The sequence below is a fragment of the Thalia democratica genome, chromosome 8, assembly GCF_965202585.1.
Source record: "Thalia democratica chromosome 8, ktThaDemo2.hap1.1, whole genome shotgun sequence".
Taxonomy (NCBI): domain Eukaryota; kingdom Metazoa; phylum Chordata; class Thaliacea; order Salpida; family Salpidae; genus Thalia; species Thalia democratica.
In genome coordinates this window covers 29,073,667-29,099,786 of record NC_139172.1, presented here as the reverse complement: position 1 = coordinate 29,099,786, position 26,120 = coordinate 29,073,667, and the positions used below count along the sequence as shown (strand labels likewise).

The window sequence follows — 26,120 nt, the reverse complement described above, 5'->3', positions numbered from 1 at the left end:
GCAGTGCTCGAGCTTGAGCTTGACCCCCGCCTCCTCTACTCCTTCCCTAAACCCGGTCGTCATCATGTCCCCTCTGTCGTTGTAGTCTTCTTTTCCCGCCGGCACGGTGCACTGTCCCTTGGTGTTGACCCCGACCAAGACTTGTTTCGTGTCCTCGTGCACGAAAACGCATCCCGCGCGTCGCCTCCTGTTTTCAGCATTCTGTATGTGCGCGGTGAAATCCTCGTACCTCGTGAACCTGCAGCTCCTGGGCAACTTTTCCGTGTAGTTTTCGTACAGGTGCTTCAGAATTTTCTTCTTGTGTTCTTGTTGTTTCCCATACTTCGATTCTATTCCCAAATGGACCAAATGTCTGTCGTCGCTCCGGTACAAGTGCCTTTCCGCTTCGCAGATGAGCTCCAAAGTTCTTTTGAAGCTTTTTCTTTTTTCCATGCTTGCGTGTATTTTATTCTTTAAATCGTTGGTAAGCTGGCCAGATTTAAGTGATTTACTGGAAGCGTTTGCATTGACAGAGCTACTGGTGGCATAATTTATAATTTTTGAGTTCATTAGAGACCCTTTAGACCTGTTTAGAGAATTGCTAGAGCTATCTATACCTTTTGACTTACCGTCTTTTTTGTTTTTTTCCTTGTCGCTTTTAACTTTGTTCTTGCTGTTGTTAAAAGCTTTTTTTGCAGATGAATTGCTTCCAAAAGTTCCAGAACTTTTTACAAGGTTGTTGTCCGAGCTTTTCTTGCTTTTTTGAACCTTTGTTTTCGCCCAGATATCATTCTTGGCCATGTCTGTCGCAGTTTTTTTATTTTTCATTTCTTGAAGTTTTTCAAAGCTGCCCAAAGCTGATGGACTTTTCTTATTCGCCGGGCAAGCACTCGTGTTCTTAGACGAACCACTTATTTTCGTGGTACTCAGAGCATTTATATGGCCTTTTACGATACTCGAATAGCTACTTTTTGAAACGTTTTTGGAAGAACTACTAGCCTTAGACAAAAACTCGTTTGGTTTTATTTTATCACCATATTTGTAACTGTTTACTGACGAAGCAAGACTTTTTTAGCTGAACAAACGTTTTCGAAAGTTTTTGCTAAAAGACTTTTGGAGACGGAAGTCGATGGTATTAAACCATAAGAGCTAGCGCTGTTTAATTTTCCGGATGATATAAGATCGTTATAGCTTTGTAAATTTGCGGATTTGGAACTGATGCTATTTTTACCCCAGCGAGAACTTTGCAAGGCCTTCGAGCTCAGAGGGCTTCTCATATCACTTTTAGACAAGTTGTTGGAAGCTGAGCGACGCCCACCGCTGTAAAATCGATCGTTTCCTTCAGTGACGTCCAGCTGAGGTCCGAATCGTGCGTCTGTGTCCTTGTTGGTTTCATCCATTTTTGCAATTGCCTATGTTTCGTTGTTTTGTTTTACGTGTGTGACTTACATTAATGAAAAATAAACTAGTTTTTCATTGTTTAATTTTTTTTTTCAATGTTGATGTGTTATTAGTTTTATGTACATTTTACTAGCAACTGAGAAAGCGTTATACAATATAGGTAAACACAGTCAGGTGTTAGGATAAAATATAAAATTTATAAATAACAGTTTTTGGTTCAGCACGAATTTCGCCGACTGTGTTTACAAAAGAATCTTTAGATAAATTTAAACTTAAAATTTCTTAAATTAAAAAGATAAAAAATTATAAAATTTAAGTTACTATTTCCATTTCAAACGATTTAGTCCCGTTGCGGTATGTATAAGAATAGTATTAAAATTAAGTTTTAATGGGGTTTTACTTTTTTAACGTAAAAAATAAAGATTGTAATAACAAAGTAGAATGAAATTAAAAAAAAAAATTTTACAAATTTCTAACTGATAGTAAAGAAGTTATGTCCATTTCACTGTATCCTTTTTCTTTGTTTTTCTGTTATAAATTTTTGTTATAAACAAAATTAAAACGGTAGAAAATATACAAAACTTGTTTAATATAATAATAAATATGACGAGCGTGAACATACTTTTTTTAACATAATTATTAAGCTGAGTTTAAAGACGTTGTTCTTTTTTTTTTTGCAAAACATTTTTTTATAACGTATGCCTAAATAAATTTTCCAGAAAAACTCCAAATTTGCACGATTTTCTTTTTTTTTGGTTATGGTTCATTGCAAAAATTTAATATTTGTATAATAATTTTTGTTTTTAACGGACTTATATATTTAAGTTGTATGACGTTATTATATTTTTTTCCGAATTTATTATTATTTTATGAATATATGACCAATATAAATCTAATGCTAATAATTTAGTTAAAACTTAAATGGGTCATATATTTGAAATATAATATTAAGTTGGAAAAAAGTATGATAACGCTATAAAACTTAATTATATAAGTCTGTTAAAAATAAAATTTATTAAAAAATAATTTAAGTTTTCTATAAAACAATGTAAAAAAGCCGAAACCGTGAAAATTTGGAACTTTTCTGAAAAATTTATTTAAGCATATGTTATAAGAAAAAAAATTGAAAAAAAAAGAACAACGTCTTTAAACTCAGCTTAATAAGTATGTTAAAAAATGAAAATTAAAAAAAAATACTATTTTCGGAAAAAATAGGTGTTAAGTAAAAAAATGCAAAATAATATTAAATTTTTAAAGAGGACCCACTACAAAAGTAAAACCGAAATTCGATGAAAATTATTGTGAAAAGCTAAGCAAAAGAACGTTCTTTAGAATGAAAAAAAAGTTCCAAGTTAGCATTAATTAATTAATAAATGGTTTTAAAGTTTGGTTTAAAAAAATACAAAAAAAGCCATTCAAGCCAAGTTAACGCTCGTATAAATATGTATGTACTAAATTAGAAAAAACTGAGAATCTAGCTTTTTCATTAGCTTCTGCGCAAACAATTTCTTAAACTACTATAACTTAAAATTATTGTGAATAAATATTTAAGAGTAGTATAAAAGAAATTTTTTGGTATTAATGAAATAAAGTATGAAAAAAAAAAACATTTTAACTGGTTCTAGCTGTAGTTACTACTTGTTTAAAGCTATTTGAAGAATTGTTATAAAAAAAGGACCAGTTGAAATTTTTTTTTAGTACTAATAAGTTTTTCTAAACTCAACTAACTTACTTTAAATATTCTAAACATTTTTAAATATGTTGTATTTTAACGTATCATACATTATAAAGCTTTCAAAGGAAAGACTTGATATGTATTTTATCAACATTGTAATAGCTAAAAAGTCGAGCTAAACAAAAATTTATTTTTTAAATTTTATTTTTATTAAAAAACTTATATCAATATTCTTTTATATGAAATTCAAGAAAAAGTGAAAATACTATTCTAAATTGCATTGATACATAATTTTTTTTGCTACAAAAGAAAAACTTTGATGGTCTTTTCATGATGTTTTTTATATATGCCTAAAAATAAATAAAACGTATAGAGTAATTTTATTATTTAAACTAAAAATAAAATATTAAACATAACAACAAAAATGTAAGAACATTCTATTATATTGGTTATATTTTCTATTTGCTTAACTTCTTTTTTGATACACACCAGGTTTATAGTTTTTTTAAAGCATTTTTGTTGTATTGCGTAAAAAATTGAATTAAATGCTAAAATAAAATAAAATTTTATGTTAAAATATTGAAAGTGTACAAAAGTTTTGTACTTTTTATGGCTAAAAGTGTTTACTTCACTAAGCATAAAAATTTTTTACCTCTTGAAAATAGTTGATTATTTATACAGTTGGTATGTTTTTAAATTTTGAACTTTGTTTTCTAAGATATAGAAAAAAACTTTAGTTTTACCACCACTGCATAATTTTATTGCTTAAGTGTTTAATTTAGTTTCATAGTTTTGTTTTATAGCTTAGTTTATAAAAAAAATGTTTGATTAAAAGTAAATTATATTCAAAAAACAGTTTTTTTTTTAATTTTTCGTTTAATTTAAAGAATAATCTTTAAAAAATTTAAATCTAAAAAAAAATACCTTGTTTTTTTTAATTGTATAAATTCTAAAACTTTAAGTTAAAACTAAATTTTCAGTTTCTTTAACAAGGATATTTTTTAAGCTTTTAAATGAAATACTAAAAAGCCTTTTATTGAATTCAAAAACATCATAAATATATCAAATTAGTACAATATTCAGTTTAGTTTTAATTATTTAAACTTATTTATGCTTGTTTGTTTATTGTAAAATGTTATGCAAGTATTCGCAGTTTAGCTAAATAAAAAATATTTGTGAAAAAAGTTTGCATTTCTTATTTTAATTTTTTATATGCTGATTGCTGATTTATTCTTTAGGTTTACCGTTTTATCAACAAAATTTAAACAAAGACCTAAAATGACAAAGCTAGCAAACTTGGTATTATATTGTAGTGCTATTTTCGTAAAAGTTAGTTCTAACCTAATTGTAAACTCAAAGTAACTTCTAAGCACTAGTCAAAATGCAACTAAGTATATTTAAATATACTGCGAATACTTATACAAGAAAAATTTTAAAATTAGTATTAAAAACTTGTGATAACTAAATGTCACTTATAAATAACATGTGACCATATTTTAATTTTGTTGGCAGTCATTTTTTACAACTGCTTTTCTTGAAAAAAATTGTTGCGAAATAGTTGTTTTTTTACTTTAAATTGAACAAAAAAGTTTACTACAACTGAACTACAGATAATTTTAAGTTTAAGTAAATCTATTTTTTACAATTAAGCTAAAACAAATAAAAAAACAATAAACTTCAGTAGGACTATATTCTATCCAAAACATTTTCTTATATATAATCTAAATTACTTAAACAGCGTATTTTTATATTTTGACTACCGGTTTAGATTGTTTCTTGGTTATATTTTTACGGAAAATGTTAAAATTTGAGTAAGTGTCCTTCGTAATTTGAAATAAAAACAAACAAACTTAAAAATCAACAGATGTAATGTTTAGTGTACGTCTTGCAAAAAGGTAGGAAAAAGTTGTTTCAATTAAAAATTACAATAATATTAATTAGCACAAAATCACTATCAAATTGTAATTAATAAGTTTATAAGTTAGTATAACAATAAAATCATCAAAAAATTCAAATGATTGTTCAGAAAAACCTACAAATTTGTATTGCACAGCTTATAAGTTTAAAAGGTTTTTAGATTGATAACCATTCTTAAATTAACTTTCGATAGACTAATGGAACCCAGAGTATATAAAACTTGTTCCTCAATAAAATTATTAAAAAAGATAATTTTTTTTTTGCGATTAGCTGCAGGCTTTAGAATTTAATATATAAGTGATCCTTTTTCATCATCTTACTAATATTTTTTGTTTATACGCTGTCATTAAATAGAACAAAGTTAAAAAAGAGATACTTTGGTTTATTTCAAAATTTAATACAAAGTTTACTTTATGTGAACGCATGTAAACTTTATGTAATTTCAGTGATTTATAAGAAAATCTGTTTAATGTAATACCAAAAGAAGTTTTAGTGGAAGATTGCTGTGATATAAAAAAGGCAGTTCTTACAGATAAATTAATATTTGTCATGTGACTTTGACTGAAAACAAAGCTTTTCTAACACATTTTCAAAAAAATGATTTGATATTCATTGAAAATGATGGTCTGAAGTTTTTTAACAAATGGAACAACCTTGTGATTTTTTTGATTTTTATTTGTTTAGTAAAGTATTAAATAAAAGATTAGGTTAAAACACCTAACATCCTTTTTTTTTTTTTTGTTTTATACAATAAATTAAACTTTTATATTTATCATTATTGTAATTAACTTTTGAAAATAAGTTTTACAAAAAAAATAATTTATATAAATTTAATACTACATACTTTATTAAGAAAATGGTTAATGATAGTTTTAGAAATACTTTAAATGGTCCTAAACTAATTTTTTTTTTTACTTGTTTTCTACAAGATACCATCAAAATTGTTGTAGCTTTGAAATTTAACCACATAAAACTTAATAAAGATGTGGAATACAAAACATGCAAATATATAAAGACAAAAACAACTCTTCAAAATGTAGCTACAGACTATAATTTATGTAAACTTCTTTGGCTTAATAATATTTCAAAGAAAACCAAGGCATACACTATCGTTGGTTTACAACAGTTGCTGAAACTAACATTTTTTAGAGTCAGATATTGAGTAAGTGAAGCAAGTTCTACTAAGCTCTGATCTTCACATTACACCAGAAACTGACTTGTTTAGTGGTGCAGATGCTTGGATAAGCTAAAGATTTAATGAAAGGAAGAAACATGCTAAAGATCTTTTAATGAAAATCCGAGTTCATTTGGTGTCGTCTAAAATTAAAATAGAGTATCTTTTTGAGGAAACCTTGTCATTTAAAAAGATTGAAGAACACGAAGTATTTATGAATGAAGTCTTTTAACAAAACGTTCCCAGTATTGAAAATATAAAAAGTCTCAAACTTACAAGCAAGTTACTTACTCCCATTATTGCAGTTTAGTTAACTTTGATGTTTTGTTATGTGGAGACTATTATTTACATGAAAACAATTATATCACTCTAAGTTTTGTTGACTAAATTAATTGTAGAAATTTGACGAAAAATAGAAGAACTTCATTATTGCCAAAAGATCGTAGATTTAAAACTGTTCACCGATTTGAAAGGTCACATTTAGTTATTAGATTGTCAACTTAATGATGAAAACAATTTTAATTTGATTAAAAAGTGCTCAATTTCTTACAAATATCTAGAAATTATAGGAAATATGTTTAACGAACGTTAATCTTATTTGTTTGTGGTTTTATTGATTTAAAACTTTTTATCGGAGGCTATTTAAACGACGGACGAACAGCAACTTGCGTATACTTTGACACAAACGACGGCTCGTGGGGACATGTGGCGAGCTTGAGAGAAGTAAGATCGAGAGCAGATTGCGCGGTATTTGAAGAAAGAATCGTTGTTGCTGGTGGGTACAGTCGGCTTGATGAGGATGGTTGCTTAAAATCCGTTGAGGCGTATAATTGGTCAGCTTTGAATGGTTGTACATGTCGGATATGATAAACACGTCGTGTGGACACAGCTTAGTTGCTGTAAAGAACAAACTGATTGCAACACGGGGATCTTTGGAAATTTTTGAGGTCTACGTTCCACTTTTGAAAATTTTCTTTCCATTCATACAACAGTTCATAGGTATGGTTATTTTTAGAACTATATCTCTGAAAAAAAAAGTTGTTTTATTTTTTTTTTTGGGAAAAGCTCAAAAATCTGGTGTTACGATGTAAGATAAGAAATAATATTCAGAAGAGTTTTGTTATGAAACGACATATGACTGGAGCTTTTTTTATCAAAGTTCCTAAAATAGGTTTTTTAAAAATGTATTACAGGCGAATTGAAAATATCATTACACTTTCAGCAGTTTCCATAATTTATAACGCTGTTACGGAGTAACACAAAGTATAAAAACTTTTAACTTTTGTCTACTAGCACGAACAAATCATCATATTTTCAATATATTTTTTAGCTTAAAAATATTGTATAATTTTAAAGCACTATTTGAAGTATTTAATATATTCTTTGAAAGTTTATGATAATTTAATTTTTTTGTTTTAAGCAGTAATAGTTTATTTAACTAAAAATTTACATAGATATTGTTTGTATTTTTATAAAACTTTGAAATGATTACCTTTAAATAAGAAATTTGAAAGACTATATCGAATAATTTTATAGTAAAAAATTGTTACAACTAGATTAATTTTACAATATGTGCTGAAGTATTTGAGAAAAAAATAGTACTTCAATTATGTTGTGCAACAAAAGTTTTAGTAAATTTTTAAAGTTTCTTAGTTATAAAAAGCGCTTCTGGCAAAGATAGATTTATTTTAAAATAGGTTAAATATTTTGTCGTAAGTTACTAAAAAAATATTATTTATTATTGTTTTTATTTTTGTGATGTTTAATTATTTCGTAGTTTAATGTGTATACATTGTGTAAAAAATTGAAATTTTCGTAGTTTTTGATAAAAAAATTTTATGTAAAAAAAGTTATACCTTATTTATCATTTACTGACTTAAAAACGTTTTATTAGAAATCATTTCTTTAAACTATTACTTATTTTTTTCGATCGAAGTAAAACTTATTTTAATAGAGTTTAGTTAGACTGTGTGAAATAAAAATTCATTAAGGTGCTGTTGTTTTATAGTTTACATAGTTATTAAGTTGAAGTAAAGACATTTATCAAAGTTTAAAATTTACCCTTTAAGTAAAGCTTAAAACCTCATTTAAATATTCAAGTTAACTTTTCATATAAAAATTAAGTATTAAAGCTATTGTAATTAAGTGTTATATTCTAAAACTTTTGTACAGTCGTTAAGATGTTTCACTTATTTACAACTTTTGTAAAATTCTATGTTTATTTTTAGGTTTGTTTTAGGGTCCCTTTTGTAATTAACAGGCCAATTATCCTAGTACAAGTTTTTCTTAGGTCGTATTAAAAACATTTTTTGAGGGTAGATAAATGTATTAATAATAATAAAATACAACTTCATTCTTAAAAATTTGATAAAAAGAAGATAAAAACACAATAGTATTTTCTAAGCATTAAGTTAGGAGCTTTTAGGTTTTTCGAAGCTTATTTATAATACTTTTTAAGCTGAAAACTATATCTTGAACGAATGTTTTTATTTTAGTCGACTCTTGTAATTTATGCCATTGATAAAAAAATCAGGTTCTAGCTAATAAGTTTATGAAAACAAAAACAAAAAGTACTACTGAAAGTTTGAAAACTAATATAAACTACATTTTGTTTATTAATTTATTGCATCTCGTAACTTCTTTTTGTTATATATTTAAAGTGCTAAAACATAAAAACTTTAATTATAGTTTAATATTTTCAATAAAACACACTTAACATACTACGAAAACAAAAAAAAAAACTAGGTACACTTTTAAACTAAAATATTTACAAACATAGTTTTTCTTAAATGTTGAAGTAAAGAATAAAATCCATAGGTTATTTAAGTTTTGTCGGGATAAATTATTAAGACAACAAAATTAGTTTGCAAATAAATTACAAACACCATGTTTTGTTTTTGATAACCCTATATATATTATATTTTTTATATGAACAACACAATCTAACTTAGCTAGAACTGACTTAAAAAACAAATATATATAAAAAAGAACATTTAAAGTAAAGTGAAATACATATTGGTAAAATAAAGCAAGCGTAATACGTGTTTTAAAAGTTATAGTGATCACAAGGTAAAATCATTAAAAATATATGTACTCTATTTAGCTAAAAAAATATCGGTTAAAGTCTAAAGAGTACAGAGACTAAGCCTGGAGCCTGGACTTTCGTATGCCGTGAGACAATGTATAAACTCTATTTAAATTGCACGTCATTCCTATTACGTATCAGGTTAATTTTGTAGTCGTACAAGGTATAAAAACAGTTATTAGTTTGTATGCAAACTTTAAACATTATTTTAAAAATAAAACTTAAAAAAAAAGTTAGTCTAAATTAAAGGTTTTTAACATGTCTAAATACATTAAATTTTTAAAATAAATTTAAGTTTAATGTAAATTTCAAAAAGATGCATCTAAGTAAAATAGTTACATACTTAATATTTTTTAGCAATCAAAGGATTTTTTACACATACTTACTTGGTCAAGATATTTTTAAGAGTTAAAGTAAAAACACAGTTCTATTCAAAAACTTGATATACATTTTGTTCTCTTCTTGATTAGTACCAAACTATGTATGTCATTTTTCTTGAACTAAATAGTACAAAATGGTTATTCACCATTTTAGAAAGTTAAGCTGATGCAACATTGTGTTTTGTTGTAGTGAAAAAATTCTCTATAATTATGTGAAATAATTCATTATAAAGTTACTAAAACAAATATTACATCAACTTTATTTGTACTCTTAAATGACTTTCAATTTTTTTCTATATATAGCAGATTAAAGAATTGTTATTAGAATGCTCATGACTAAGTCAGGCCAACCCAGACAACTGGGATTTGGCCTCTTTGATTAGGTTCTCTCACAACTTCAAAAGGATCTAGCAAGACCAAGGTCCATTCCCATCTTGGAAATTTTGTTGTGTACTCGAAATGTTTTTAAATTATTTGTAAAAATCCGTCTAGATTTTATTAGAAGTTATATGAGATTGAGTTGATTCAGTTATCTTGAATTTTTATTTATTTTCTAAAAATTAACTTGTTTTATCTTTTATTGTTGATTAAAATTATCATGTAAAATTTTAAGCCTTGTGGCATGTACTAATGATGGAAGTAGAGTTCTTATAAAAAACAAAATTCTTACACAAATAAATTATAAAGATCACATGTATACTCTTAAAGACTTTGATTGCACAGTATTTAAATTTAAAATAGATACTTAGTATTTATGATGTCATAACCAAAAATTTGCTTTAGCTCAAAAACCAACTATCACTGAAGTTAATGCAGATATATTTATAAAATTTGTCTGTGGACTATTGATAGTTTTTATTTTTTGGTATCCAGCATTTAAATTCATCTGTTTAGTATTAATTATGTACCAATACTCTAACTACACTCTGATAAAGGTCTATGAGAAGTGGCTTGTTGAACTTAAAAGTTCCCTTTTTTTTAATGATAAAGTTATGACTTATTATTACAGTCAGGGTTGCCACACACTCAGCATATTTCAAAATTTATGAAAATTTCAGGATATGATGAGTTTGAAAAACACAGGATAGTTTTAAGATTTTTGAAAACCTCAGGCCAGTTTTTTTTTGGATTTTGAATGTGGTTTTGTTTCAATATTTCTTATTATATTACCAGGCTGAAGTTTTACAGACATTTAAATTCAAGATTCTCAACACATACTCTTTTTTTTTTGAGGGGTTTTTGAGGTACCATAACTATTTTATTTATTAAAATAGAAAGTTAAATCTTATTCTATAGGTCTACGGACATGAAACAAATTTCTAGAGTTTTATTACTCTAACGCAGGGTTTCCCAAACTTTTTTGCAAATGGCCCCCTTCACCAAGATTACTCATAAACTACAATAAAAATTACCAAAGACCTTTTTTTTTTGCTCTCATCTGCAACTCAAGAATATCTAGTGTAAGTTTCTAAACTAACATATAAAATACACATTGGCCTCATGCCCCCCCCCCCCCCCCCTGTGGCTCCTTTACTGCTCATGGCCCCCCTCTGCTGCTCTTGGCCCCCTGAGTATCTGTCATGGCCCCCTAGGGGGCCACTTGGCCCACTTTGGGAAACCCTGTAGTCTAATGTGATTACAGCTGTTTTAAAGTGCGGTAATGAACATAAGTAAAAAATGAGAATGTGTTGAGAATCTTGAATTTAAATGTCCATAAAACTACAGCCTTGATATTATTTTACCAATTATGTTAAACAACCTGATTTTTTTTAAGTTAAAAGAAGTATTTTTTAGAATTTGAAAAAACTCAGGACAGTTAAAGTCACTCAGAAGTTCAGGAAAGATTTTTTTTGACTTAAGGCTACCCAATTAGTCAAAAAAAGTATAACAGTTAATATTAAAAATTTAAGTTATAATTACTGACATTAACATGTTATCAATTTAAATGACAAAAGTTTTTTATAGTAATAATTTAGTTGTTCAAAAACATGCAAGTCTAATTAGCTTAAAATTAGCATAAATTAGAATTAGATAGTACTGGTGGCATGTAAACTCGATTTCAAGGGACTTAGTAAACTCTAGCTAGTAATTAAGTGACTCAGGATATTTTCTGTTCACTTAGGCTACTTTTACTTCAAAAAATAGCAACCCTGTTCAAGGCTGTTCTAGTTCTTTCAAATTATACAGTAAAAGAGCTTACACTTGATCAATTTTTGATAAATATAAACTAAATTATATTTAGCAATATATATATTTTTTTAATATAACACTTTAATAGTTAATGTTATAAAACCATAAGTATTAGCAAAAATAGAACATGGATGGCTCTAATCTCAAAGATCTTTCAATAACTTTTGAAAATCAATGTAATCAGGCAGACCAACTTATGCAGAGTGTTTCTCTTTTGCAACAAAATGATTGCTGTCTTAATGAAGATCAAAAAAATGAGGATATAAAATATTTGGAAAATCAAAATGACAAGCTAAAGTATCAGGCTTTGCATTTGAGTAGAGCAGTAGAAGAAGAAAAAAAAAGTTGCAAGCCTGTAAGTTTTTTCAAGCACTGTTTTACATAATTCTTGACTTTGAAATTCAGTTGAAAGTTTTGTTTTGTCATTTTATCAGTAGTAATTTAAATAGGGTTGCCACAAATCCTAAAAAGAAGTACGTTTCTTTAACAGCCATTTAATTTTGTATTAATCAGACAATTCTTATAGATAGTTGAATTTAAACTTTAAAAAGTTTGCATTTAAGTCATTTTATTTCTTTTTAATATTAACTTTACTGTTTTCATTTAAAACTTTGTAATGATGCAAATGATGAAGTCGAGAACAATTTATAAAGCTTACAGCAATTTAAATAAAACAAATTTCAAGAAATATTTTTTAGGCTAAATCAAAGATCTATCTTGAACAAACCTGCAGTTTATTTAAATTAAGTATTAACTTTGATTTATATTTTTTGTTTAAAAGGATGTTGTTTTTAACTTTTTTTAAAATAAATACCTTCAAAAAAATATTACAAAGTAGCAATACATCAAAAATATTAAAATGCTGCAAGCTAGTTCAACCTACTTCCCTGCTTTAAAAGATTCACTCGTTTAACTTTAACTAAAGTTTAATGAATTGTTAAATAAGGTTTACCATGTATTTGATGTAACATAATTTAATAAATTTGTATTGTCAGAGTAAGAAAACAGTGTTAATTTAATCATGTAAATATTAGTAAGACTTTTATTGTCTTGTATTATGAATTAAAAGTGTAAAAATAGTAGTGTTTACCTGAAACAATTTCCTTTGAAATTTAATAAAATGTTGTAAACAAAATCAATAGTTTGGTTTAGTGTTAGTTTAACTAACAGATTACTTCAGAAATTGACAAATAGAGTTAATTAAAAAGCTTATGAATTTAATAAAGTAAGTGGCAATTCTGTAAAAGTATAAGAGGTGCAATAGATAAAAATGTTAAAAATTTATGCATACAATTATTTTTATTATCAAGATGGTTGAAATTTACAATTAGTCTTTTATATATAAATATATATATATGTAATGAGTACTGTGCATGGTTTTCGGTCATTGATAACTTACCTTCTTTAGTCTGAAAAAAAAGCTAATGAATCTTTGTTTGTTTGGAATTTTTAAGCTTAAAAACTTTATTTTAGAACCTTGGGAGCTTTTAAATTACTAAAAAAGTACTAACAAGTTTGTATTAAACAACATTTCTGATAATTTTGAACTAGATAAAATTAAACATTACATCTAAACAGGTTGCTATACACTTTGGTTATTCAGGCTTGTTTGACAACTTTTGCAAAACTCAGACTAGTTTTAATATTTCTGTAAATCTTAGGCTATATTTTCTCCTTAAGAGACCTTTTTTTCTTAAAAATTATTTCAAAATTTAAATATTAAGTTCTTTTGTTATTGCAATAATATTGTTAGGTATTTTTTGTTAAGTTTAATAACAGTAGTATACATTTTTTTCGATATTTTGCTCTTAGTACATAAAATAATTCTAATAAACTCAGCTTGATTTTAGTTCTTTCAAAACTTGTTTTGCTTCAATAAGTGGTAACCTAAAATTTAATTGCTAAAATCAAATTAGGGAAGGTTTTTTTATTAAAAATAAACATATCATTATATAATACAATTTACTTTTGTATTAAATTGAAAAAAAAACATAAAGTTTATTAAATCCAATTAATATTAAAAAAAGTTAAATGTGTTTTAAGTCTCTGAGCATCCTTAGTTAAGGTAATTAAAACAATTTTTATTTAGACCAAGTCAATAAATTTATAATACAAAATGGTTTCTGCATTTTTATTCCAAGTGTTATTTTGTTTATTGCAATATTTCTGAAATCATTAGTTAATAAACAGCATGCTAACACAGCTTTAATAGTAAACTGATATTATCTTTTACATGAGGGCTTAAGTTGAGCTGTAAGTATTTAATTTAAACATAATAATATATTTTTAAGATACAGTCACTCCTACAATAGTTTTCAATACCAAAAGTATGCAAATTTTTATTAGTGTTTTTTTTTTTTAAATTGATAAGGTCCCTAATTGATATCTTCTTTTTAGTTTTTTGAGTGAGTTTTTTGTTTCAAACTCTCCATAAATATTTATTAAAAAGAACTTAGAATCTCTCATCTTGAAATTATAAAATGAAAAAGTTTTATTTTGAGAAAAATTAAAAAAACATTTAAAGAACTATCAGTTAAACATTGAAAAATATTTTAGTTTAATTTTCTTCATGTTTTTAGTTTGCTTTATCCATAAGAGAACTATTGGATTTACCAACTTTGGCCCCTTATATCTAAAATTTTGCTATGAAGTAAAAAGGGTGTGACAGCAAAGAAAAAAACTACAATTTATGATTTAATATACATTCATTTTATAAATTTCGAAATGCAACATGTTGTTTGATAATTAATTAATATCAGCCTTGTAAAATTTTAGGTTTTTGTTAAATCAAAAAAGTTTGGCTTTGTATTTTTATAGTTATATCAACTATCTAAACTTGAGAATCTTTAGTTTTTATGATAAAAAGATAACATAAGCCTTTTTTGTCTTTGATATTTTGATACTAAATTTGTAATTGTTTTTAACAGACAAGCTAACCAATCCCTGATGATTATTAATCATTAGTAACCCTATCGAAAGTTTGTTCACTAAAACTTCATTAGATTATTAGATACTAGTCATCTGTCAAATTTGAATAATTTTAATCACATTTTTGTTGCTACAGAGTAGTAACTTTAAATTATTCTATAAAATTTGATGTAATCATCAGTCATTTTAAAGTTTTAATGCAAAAGTTTTATGAAAAGGAACTATCAAAACTTAAACTTAGATCCGTTTTATAATTTTTTTTAAATATTATCTTCAAAGTTAAAATTAAATATTAGAACTTATTTTGAGGTTCTTATATAATAAGAAGGAACTTTTTAAGAAAAAGTAGGTTAAGCAATATTAAAAAAAAACAGTACTTAATAAAATAATAACTGATATTTTAGTATAACATATCTAAATTATTCGTTTAATTGTGGTAGTTAGTATTTAAAGCTATGTTACTGCACCTTTTTAGTGAAACAGAAAGCTTAAATTAAAAAATATTTTTAAAAAGTAATAATAGTAACCATATATGCTATATTGTCTACTTGAGACACAAGAAGTTATGTGAAATGAATACACTTTATAAGCAAATAGTATGTTTGTTTATCACACTTAGCGCTGGTGATATTTATTTATATATTATTTTTGTCTTTAATCATTATACTTGTGTTTTGCATTCTATTGGTTTGAATTTTAATATAATTTTTATATTGAAATTTAAAAAAGTTGTTTCTTTAGGTGCTATGTTTAAAAAGTTTATAAAATTTAATAGGCCTTTATTGCAGAACGTCTATACTCAAAGGTTTAAACAGGTGAAAATTTTGAAGTTTTTTAAGTTGTTGTCAAATATAAACTTTTCAATTAATTCTTTGAAATAACAATCAAAGATAAATACTTTTACTTAATGTTTTAGAAATTTGAAGCATGTTGAGATTTTGATCTTTGAAAAATTCTTGACTGTTTTGTTTGTGTAATAATGCATGGTTTAAATTAATATGTGTAATGAAACAAGTATTATACAGAGTACAGACATTACCTTTTATCTCTTTAAATCTTTGTCAAAAGTTTTACCCAAACTTAAAACATAAATCCTTGACTATAAATATTTTGTTATATTTAGAAGTTTATTGACTGAAAGGTTTTTCTATTTATCAGGTCGTCTAACCAAAATTTAGAGCATTGCTTATCATATAAATTTTTAAAAGCTTCTAAACTAGATAATTAGTCAGTAGATTCAACAGATGATTTTAATACAGTGGAGTGACCACACACTAAACTTTACTAACATGAACTTCATTTTTGTGTGCTTGCAATCATAGTCACCACTTTGCTTTCACTAACAGAGTGTTTTCTTAAGTAATATTCTAATTAATTGCTAGACAAAAGCAAAAATGGAAGAAGTCACGCAGAAGATGGCCTCAGCACAGATTAAGGACGTTCAGGCTAAAATGAAACAGTCACAAAAGAAGGACAAGAAAGGTAAAAAAAACATCTACATTCTAAATAATTTACAATTCAACTTATAAATAGTGACTTGTATTATACTGATAATCAACTCTTCCATTACATAGTGCTCTAACTGGTGAAGCAGTAAAAATAAAAAATAATGTATTTAAAATTTGCTGATTGTTATTGTTAAATTAAGTTTGCACCAAAAGTTCGGTTTATGCTGACTACATGCTTTTATATGGTTTACCATTTTTTAGGTGTTGCATCCACTTTTAAATTTGTATTTTGTAAGTAATACAGGACTTTAGAGGAAATATTTATTGTTAAATTTTTTGTAAGACCAAGGGGCATTTAAAAACACTAGATTTTAATTTCTTTAATCCATAATACATCGTAACCACACTGTATGATTTTGTATGTTATACTTTTTTAACATTTAATTTATAATATTAGTTGTATAAAAGTAGAACATTGAACAGCTGCATCGGAAGTAAGCAAGAAATCGGAAGGAGGGGCAAGAGAACTCAACCCACGCCCGAAATACATTGATGACAGGGAAGAAATTTATTTGAAATTGAAAGAAGAGTCTGACAGGATCATGAAAAGTAAGAATATTTTTTGAATTGTTCAGGGTTGCCAAAAAACTTGAAGTTCTAGAAAAACCTGGAATTTGATATTTTATGTAAAAAAAATCTAAAATTTGAGAAATTTTGAAAAAAAAACTAAATTTCAAGCAAAAATTACTAAAAAAACCTTGAGTTTTAAATTATTTTATATGTTAAGTAGTAAAATTCAGATAAGTTAATAAAAGTCTGTCATAAGAATAAAAAAAATGTGTATCATTTATTTTTTTCATTAAAAACACATATAAAGTAGCTTTACAGTGTCTAACAGTATGCTGTTATACTATTAAAGACAAATTTTTAATTAAGTTAAGTTTTATATTATACTACAACTTAATTTATAAAAACCTGGAATAAATTTGCAAAAAACCTTTGACAACCCTGACCGTTGCATGTTGTATTTATTCCTAAGTTTGTTATTTAAACAATATGTGCATTTGGGGTGTTATAGTTAAACTAACAGTATGTTTTTTGAAAAATTTTCTTCAACAGAAAAACAGGAAGACTCCAAGCCTATCAAAGTCACGCTACCTGATGGAAAAGAAATCGAGGGCAAATCGTGGATCACCTCACCAATTAGCATCGCTGAAGATATTAGGTTAGATATTAATTTTTTATGAATATCCTTGAATATGAATTTAACTATTTTTGTAAACACCCTTTAAAATTTATAAATTTTATTCTAAAGTATCAAAAATTAATATGAAAAACCAAAAACTACAGTGTTTAATAATATCAATTTAACAATAGAAGCAAAATTATTGAAGTTCTGATATTTTAGGTATTATTTATAGTTACTTCTGTTCTCTGATTTTTAGTTTAGAAATACAAACTTGATATATTTCTGTAGTCATAACTATTTTTTAAACTCATACAGCAAAAGTCTTGCAAACAACGCCGTAGTGGCAAAAGTCAATGGAAAAATGTGGGATTTGGACAGGCCTTTCGAGGAAGATTCATCTCTGGAGCTGATCACTTTCAAGGGTAAAGACAAAGATGGTAACAAAGTCATCAACAGTGATGCTCAGGTTTGTAATTCTTATTTAAATAAGTAAACATTTTTATGACAAATATTTTTTTATTAAATTAAACTAAAACTCTGAAGATAAATTGCAGTTATAGTGACTAGTGCATTTATTCTTTTTATATTATAAATAAATGAAAAATTTAACACAGTACGTGTACTGGCATTCAACGGCTCATGTTTTGGGTGAAGCTCTCGAAAGAGTTTATGGAGGGGAGTTGTGCTACGGACCACCAGTTGACAACGGATTCTACTATGACATGCACATGGAAAATCAGTCAGTTTAAATATTAATGCATAACTTAAAATTTTATAGAAAAATATATTTTTCAGCCAGTTTTTTTCTTTTGACTCAAGCTAATAAATGAGTAAGTGTAACCTCTTCTGATTTCATACACAACTTTTATTAGTTTTTACGATCCTAAATATGCTTATCTGAAGCTAACGAACTTGTTTTTTGAAAACAATTTTGCAATTATGTTGTAGGTAAAAATAAAATGAAGAAAGTTACTTAATAAATGTGTATTGTGTACATGTAACAGGCAAGTTTCTGACAAGCACTTTCCAGAACTTGAAAAGGTGATAAAGAAAATTGCTGCGGAAAAGCAGCCTTTTGAAAGGCTGGAAATTAAAGTTGAGACGCTCAAAGAAATGTTCAAGTACAACAAGTTCAAGGTGCTTTAAATTATCTTCGTCATAAATTTTCTTTCTTATTTTGGATTTTTTTTTCATTGCTAAAAAAATAGTCTACTTTAAATGTAAATTTAAAGTTCACAAGCTTGTTTTATTATTAAAATAGATTTTTTTTTTTGAAAATTGTTCATAATTTTCAAACCCATTCAATTCACAGTTGCGCCTGTTGAACGAACGTGTTAAGACGCCAACAACGACTGTCTACAGATGTGGATCCTTGATTGATCTTTGCAGGGGTCCTCATCTCAGGCACACTGGAAAAGTCAAAGCTGTCAAACTTTACAAGGTACTGTTTAGTTTAAACTCGCATACAAGGTACTTTTTTAAAAGCATATTGTCAATTAGAATGAAAATAGAAACTATTAATAATATTTTGCACTGAACAAAAGATGATTTTTGAAACTCATGCATAAATAGCTGAATAAGCTTTTACTTCATCGTAAGATTTTTTGGTATGAGACATTTTAAACAAGACAAAAAAAAATTACAAATAATAGTAATAACAACTTACAATGCTTGAATTCCGCATAAAGCGATAAACTAAATAACCATTAATTTCGTAGGAAAATGCTGCACAGTTGCTTATCTAGCATAGATATGCTCAGTAATGACAAACATTGTTAAAAAAAAACTTTGCATAGAACTCTTCAGCGTACTGGGAAGGCAACCAAAACATGGAGACTCTGCAGAGAGTGTACGGCATCAGCTTCCCCGACAAAAAGGACCTTAAGGAGTGGATGCAGTTTCAGGAGGAGGCGAAAAAGAGGGATCACAGGAAGATCGGCAAGGAGCAGGAACTGTTCTTCTTCCACGAACTGTCACCTGGAAGCTGCTTCTTCTTGCCCAAGGGACAGTTCATCTACCACCAGCTTGAATCTTTTATAAGGGTGGGTTGTTGGTAAACTGGAGTTTCTAAAAAGTTGCTAGGATAGGTTTTTTTAGAAATAAAATATGTTTTGTGTGATAAAATTAAAATGTTTCTGCTACATTTTAAATAAACTTTAAGAAATTAGTAAAACGTTTATATGGCTAAGTTTTTATGTTTTTAAATGACAGTTTTTTATATAACATTAACACAGTTTTTCAATAATTCATTCAGGAGGAGTACAGGAAACGCGGATTTCAGGAAGTGATCACTCCTAATATTTACAACAGCGATCTGTGGAAAACATCCGGTCACTGGCAGCATTATGAGGAAAACATGTTCCGTACCACCATTGAAAAACAAGTCTTCGCTCTCAAGCCCATGAATTGTCCTGGCCATTGGTATTCATTTTGTTTATAAACTTTTTATTCATCCTTATATCATGTTGTGTTTGTTTTAATTTGTGCGAAAAAAGTAAAAAACTACTTTGCACTTTCACACAGTTTTTACTCATATTTATGCTACTGTTTAAAACAATTAAACATTTTTTCATTTCTATGGTTGTACAAAGTTATCAATGTTTAATTGTCAATGGTCAAGAAACTATTTAAGTTTATATCCATACTAGCAACTCGTTTTTAACTTAATGATTTGCTTTACATTCAGTAAGGTTTACAAGGCGATAAGTATACTAAATACACAGCATCAACTTGAAAACATCTCAGGCATGAGTTGTTATACCAGAATTGCAAGTTGACACGAGACAGTTTTAACTTGTAATTTTTTTTAGTATCAGGTTAGTATAAAAAGAGTATTCGGTATATAGAACATGTTGTTTAACTGACTAATTTTTAAATATTTCCACGGCCTTTTGAAGACAAAACTAGCATAATTATTGATTCTAGCTATTGATCATATGTAATATATATGATTTTGTCACATGATTTTAATAACAAAACTAACATATTAATTGATTACACTTACCAATTATATTTGATATACAGTTTGATGTTCCGCCACCGCAGCCGTTCGTGGAGAGAATTGCCGTTACGGATGGCTGATTTCGGTGTATTGCACAGAAACGAGGCGAGCGGAGCGCTGACTGGACTGACAAGGGTCAGAAGGTTCCAACAGGACGATGCCCACATTTTCTGCATGCAGTCGCAAATTAAACAGGTGAAGAAAAAATTAATTTTAAATTAATTGCTAAGTTATCTCTATACGTTTGTTTTTATTAACGGACCTTAGAAAGAAAATCAAATGGTTGTAAATAATTGTTTGCTCATTTAGTTATAAGTACTGAACGTTATAAATCCAGAATAACAATGCTAAAAATGGAATCAACAGATTATGTATCACAAATAAAGCTTGTTGTTTCTAATTTATATGCACTATCTAAAATAAGATATGTAAAATACAGCTTTCTCACTACCGAACACATTAAAGCTTCATAAAAACGAAGTTGGCATTCAATTTGGCACTAAAGAGTTGATTTATTTGCAGGAAGTCAAAGGAGGTTTGGACTTCCTTGAGACGGTTTACAAGGTTTTCGGTTTCACGTTCAAGCTGTTCCTTTCTACCAGACCCGAAAAATACATGGGTGAAATATCCATGTGGGATGAAGCTGAAAAAGTTTGTTTTGTATTTAATATTAAATTAAGATTAATTTGTTCTGATAGAACAGAAACATTTATTTGTATTTAAATATTACATTTTAATTTTTTATTAAACATATTTTCAACGATTTCGTTTAACAGCAGTATTCAAACTGTAAGCATTTTATGTCGTCATAAAAGTTTGTAAGAATTTTATCAATAAGTGGAAGTAATCTTAAACAAAAAGAGCTTTTTTAAATAATTTGTTTCTTAGCTTATGATTTATTTATTAATTAAGCAGCTGTTTTTTACATGCATTATATATCGCAGTAATGACGTTAAACAATTTATAACTCTATTTAAGTTATCTCTATTTAAGTTATCTAAAGCGTTTAATAAGTAGCTTAGTTAAAAGTTGTTTAGAAAAACATCTTAATATAAAATAATATTGAAATATAACTCTTCAAAACTTCTTAATATAACTCGTTTATTTTTAAACGGTTTTTAATTATAATTCGAATGCCCTCACCCCATTTTTAAACCAATAAAAAAATTGCTGACTGATGGAAAATTTTTTGTAATGTTAAAAAAATTATTTTTTGTTACAAAAAGCGATTTTTTATTGTTGTTATTACAAAAGGCGCCACTTGAGTTTATATACGTGTCGTTTTATTTTCTTCTAAACACTTAAACACGTTTTGTTGTGATTTTCTTCAAAAATAGTTTATATTTCTTAAGTTGCTCAACTTATAAAAGTTTATTTTCTTTGCTTGTAATGTTTATGATTCTTTTAAAATAAACTCTCTTGATGGTTTATAACTTATTTATATTTTAAAAAAAGTAGGGTTCTATAATATTTATTGTAGATTATAACTATGTAACTAAATAGATGACTAGAAATTGCAGTTATTTTAGTTAGATAATAATTGTTTCGGAAGGAATTTTGTTGTATATAAGTACCATTTGCAATTTAATATAACTAAAGAGTTCATTTTAATTGATTAATAAATAAAAAAGTTCTACATTTCGTTTAACTTATGAAAAAAATCAGAGATAAGATTAAAAAGCTTTAAGTTTATAAATTTATAAAAATGAAAAATGTAGTCATATTAAGTATCAAATGGTATATAAATGGAAAATGTGGTTTTCCTTCTTTGTGAGTCTTGAATTTTTTTTTTAAATATGATAATGAAATGAAAGTTTAGTTTGTTTGCAAATCGTTTATATTTCTTGTTATCTGTATTTCATTACAAAACGCAGCAACTGAAAGAAGTGTTGGACGAATCGGGCCACAACTGGGAGTTGAATCCGGGCGACGGGGCTTTCTACGGACCGAAAATAGACATTCAGATTTGCGATGCTCTGAGGCGGCCACACCAGTGCGCCACGATACAACTTGATTTCCAGCTTCCCATCAAGTTTGACCTCAAATACGTCGGGTGAGAGTTTTTGAATTTTAGTTAATTTAAGTAAAAGTAATTGTTCACAGCAATTAAAGTAAAACAACTGGTGCAGTATTTTTTTTTTGGCAGACCTAAGCAATGGGTTTGTAAGTATTTTTGTATTTGCTTCGTTAGTTTGTTTTATAAGGTTGTAATATGAAATGTTTAAAAAAATTTAAATTTAAAATTAATAGCGATTTAACAATATATGGTTGTTGCTAAAAATATTAAAAGGTTGTAAACAACAAAATGAGCAGTTTCAATGAAACTAGTAGCTGAAAAACTACAAATAAAATGCTATCTGTAAACTTGTATGTGTATCACATAGTATATGATTGCATTTTGTCTTTAGGCTATTTAAGACTTGTTTGAAACTGGATACCTCGGCCTAGTTAAAATTAGTTTAGCTTCTCTAAACTTGAAAGTTTGAAGCCGTTTTACAAAATATTAACTATTTGCATTTAATTGTGAGTTATAGTTTTTCAAAGACATAACTGCATTTATGTCCAAAGTTTTACATTTTACTCAAAAGTTTCACTTAACTTACTGTCAAAATTACTATTTTAATTTTCACTTACTGATTTTTAGCTAAAATTATGACTCTAATTTGCACATTTACACAGTATAATTGCTTTAAAGTATCCAACTAGTAGACAGTCTCAAAGTATTTATAGGAAAATAATTATAAACATATTTAAATTCAGTTTTGTTCTATAAGCTTACATATCTTTATGTTTGAAGTTTAAAAATAATCTTGTACTTAAAATGTAATTAGTTACTTTTATATCACTTTTAAACTTTGTAACGACTACTTGAAGTTTATTAAGTGAATATGTGTTTTAACGACTTTTTTTTTTAAAGTATTTAACGCCTTTTTTTTTAAAGTATTTAACGACTTGTTTTTTGAAAATTATTTAACGACTTTTTTTTTTAAAGTATTTAACGCCTTTTTTTTTAAAGTATTTAACGACTTGTTTTTTGAAAATTATTTAACGACTTGTTTTTTTTAATTATGCTATTAAAACTAAATCAAGTTGGATGAAAAACATATAACAGAGCTGACGGAAAGGAAGATGAACGTCCAGTCATCGTGCATAGGGCTGTTCTTGGTTCAGTTGAACGAATGATCGCCATTTTGACCGAAAATTTTGCTGGAAAGTGGCCGCTGTGGCTCTCACCAAGACAAGTTTGTGTTATATTAGATTTGTGTAAGTAGTTTTATAAGAAGATTTTGTGGATCAATGGCTTTTTAATGAATATGGGTCGCATTGAAAGTAAAAATAATAAAATATGGATTTTTATATGATCAATTAGGTGGTTATAAAAAAAATTTGGCAGATATTTAAGTTCTCTTCACTTATAACTGAACTGAAATTTTTAATCTGAAAGTTTACCAGAAAGTTTTAAACATTGCTTTGTTAAATGCGAACTGTTGATTTATCCAAACAAAAAACAATTTTATTTCACAAAGATTAAATATTCTGAATTATATAATTATCCAACCAATCAGGTGATGGTACTGGCGATAAGTTCAAAATTCGACGGTTACGCGCAAAAGGTGCGGGATGAGCTGTACGCCAGCGGATTGGAGGCCGATTTCGAAGATGATCCGGGACTTACCCTGAACAAGAAGGTGCGAAACGCGCAATTGGCGCAGTACAACTTCATACTGGTGGTGGGCCAGAAAGAGGAGGAGAACAACACGGTCAATGTCAGGTCCAGGGACAATGAGGTTTGTTTTTATTTTTAGAGTTAACATGTATTGTTTGTATATTACAATTATTTATAGAAAATAAGCTGTTTAGAATGTAGGAAGTAAATGTTTTTTTGCTGTGTTAAAATGTTGATTAAGTTTTATTTAAGCTTAAACTTACTTTCAAAGTTTAACATTTTTTTCAAAAGCTGGTTAACTTACTTTCATTTGTGCTATTATCAATTAAGATTAAACAAGTATTGGTTTTTTGTTATAACCTTTGTAACGAAAATAGCTATTTAAGTTGTAAATAAAAAAGATAGTTAGTTCAAGCGGAAGTTACTGTAATACATCAAGTTAAAAACTAACAAAAATGCTGGAGTAAATCTGATCACTCGTATTCAATAAAAATGAGTTACACTTGATAAATTAATTTGTACTTAGTCTCGTTTTAATTTTTTTAAACTGATGACGTTTCATACTATGTAACATAAACGATTTATTTTTTTAGGTTTTATATATCATAAAAATATTGTTTTTAATTAAAGTTTAAGTTGTAAGTTTTTAATTTTTAAAACCAATAAACTGTGATGTAGAACGATGGCTATATAAAATTTCCTGTGTACTAAATTAAAAAAAAGAAGTAAAATTATCTTGAGACATTGTAATACTTGACTATTTTAAGAAAAAAAAAAGCAAACCTGCTAAAACAATTTGAGACCACTTCAACACTTTCAGTGCATAATTTGGAGCAAACTGGTTTAGAACATTACAAAAAATTGGTCCTATTTTTTTAATCATTGATACTTATGATTAAAAAAAAAGTGTGTCTAATTAAAATAAGATTTTTCAGAAATGTGCGTTTGCAATAGGTACGGAACAAACAGACCTATTTAGATATTATAGCCATAAAGTTTTATGAAAATTGACTTTTTTGAACACTTGTTAACTAGAACAATTAAAAAATATATCATTGCGTCTAACGTGACTCGTGCAAAGTTGAAACAGGTTGTTATCGTGTTGAATTTCCCTGCACTCTCATGTGACCGTTGTTTGCACAGTGAAGCCGCGAAAAATATTATTATGCTGAAAACAACATATTGTTCAACTATTTATCACAACGCATGTATTAAACACTAAAACAGAAAAGTCACACCCCTTTTATGTTGATTATGTAGTAAAATCAAAAAAATAAAATAAAATAACAGCGTCACGGAGAGTTCACGATGAAGGACTTCATTTCGAGGGCGAAGGAGCTAATCGCGGTGAGACATCAGCACGCCGAGAAAGTTTTCAAACCTCATCAAGAACAACCACAACAATAAGAAAGTTTACTTTTCGGTGTACTCATATTTATTTCGGTGTAATTTCGCGCATCCCTCTCTCTAGTGTGGAAGTTTAGAAAATCTACTTAAGCAATGTTGATGTACTTGCTGTTTTTATTTTTTTCAGTCTGATGCCTGAATCTTTGTTTTGATGAATTAACGGTTTAGTTTAGTCAGTTTTGTTTTAAACTTTACAGTAAAAAGCTTGTTGAATATTATTCTCAATGAAGATTCAGTTTGGTAAAGATTTTACCTTAATCACGATTTTTATAAAATTTAATACAATTTGTTATCAAAAAAAAATAATTTGTAGTATTGTCTGTTGTTGTAGTTTTTTTTTTTGTTATTGATGACTAAAATAAATTAACATTAAGTTGCTAGTGTGTTTTTTGATGTTTTATTTAATGAGAACACCATATTGTTACACTCAAAATATTTGGCCTGTAATTTGTTTCCCTCTTTTCGATCGGTAAGTTAGTTTTAGCTAAAACGATTTAGTAAGTTGTTTATAAACCCGATATAAAATTTCAAATGGACGATCTACTGATACTATAAGTCAAGTCTCACAATGATTTTTTATTACTGCTGTTTACCTAAATAACAATGTTTTAGTATTCTGTCTGGCCAAATTAAATTGAAATCGAGAAATATTGTTGAAAACTTTTATTTCAAAAGGTTG

General features: G+C 27.2%; 1 protein-coding gene across 2 annotated transcripts; it reads left to right on the top strand.

Moving 5' to 3' along the window:
- The first annotated feature begins 11,893 nt into the window (after positions 1-11,893).
- On the top strand, positions 11,894-25,818 carry LOC145842605 (threonine--tRNA ligase 1, cytoplasmic-like). Of its 2 annotated transcripts, none has more exons than XM_082950075.1 (16): positions 11,894-12,156; positions 16,112-16,211; positions 16,661-16,786; positions 17,297-17,402; positions 17,682-17,832; positions 17,981-18,105; positions 18,371-18,503; positions 18,679-18,807; positions 19,163-19,408; positions 19,621-19,787; positions 20,391-20,562; positions 20,890-21,018; positions 22,242-22,420; positions 23,480-23,609; positions 23,934-24,155; positions 25,325-25,818. In XM_082950075.1, exons 1-16 carry the CDS (start codon positions 11,929-11,931, stop codon positions 25,439-25,441), a joined length of 2,460 nt encoding a protein of 819 aa, XP_082806201.1. In that variant the 5' UTR covers positions 11,894-11,928; the 3' UTR covers positions 25,442-25,818. The 2 variants fall into 2 exon arrangements, with proteins under 2 accessions (XP_082806201.1, XP_082806202.1); XM_082950076.1 differs by lacking the exon at positions 11,894-12,156 and adding an exon at positions 15,475-15,544.
- The last annotated feature ends 302 nt before the right edge of the window (positions 25,819-26,120 follow it).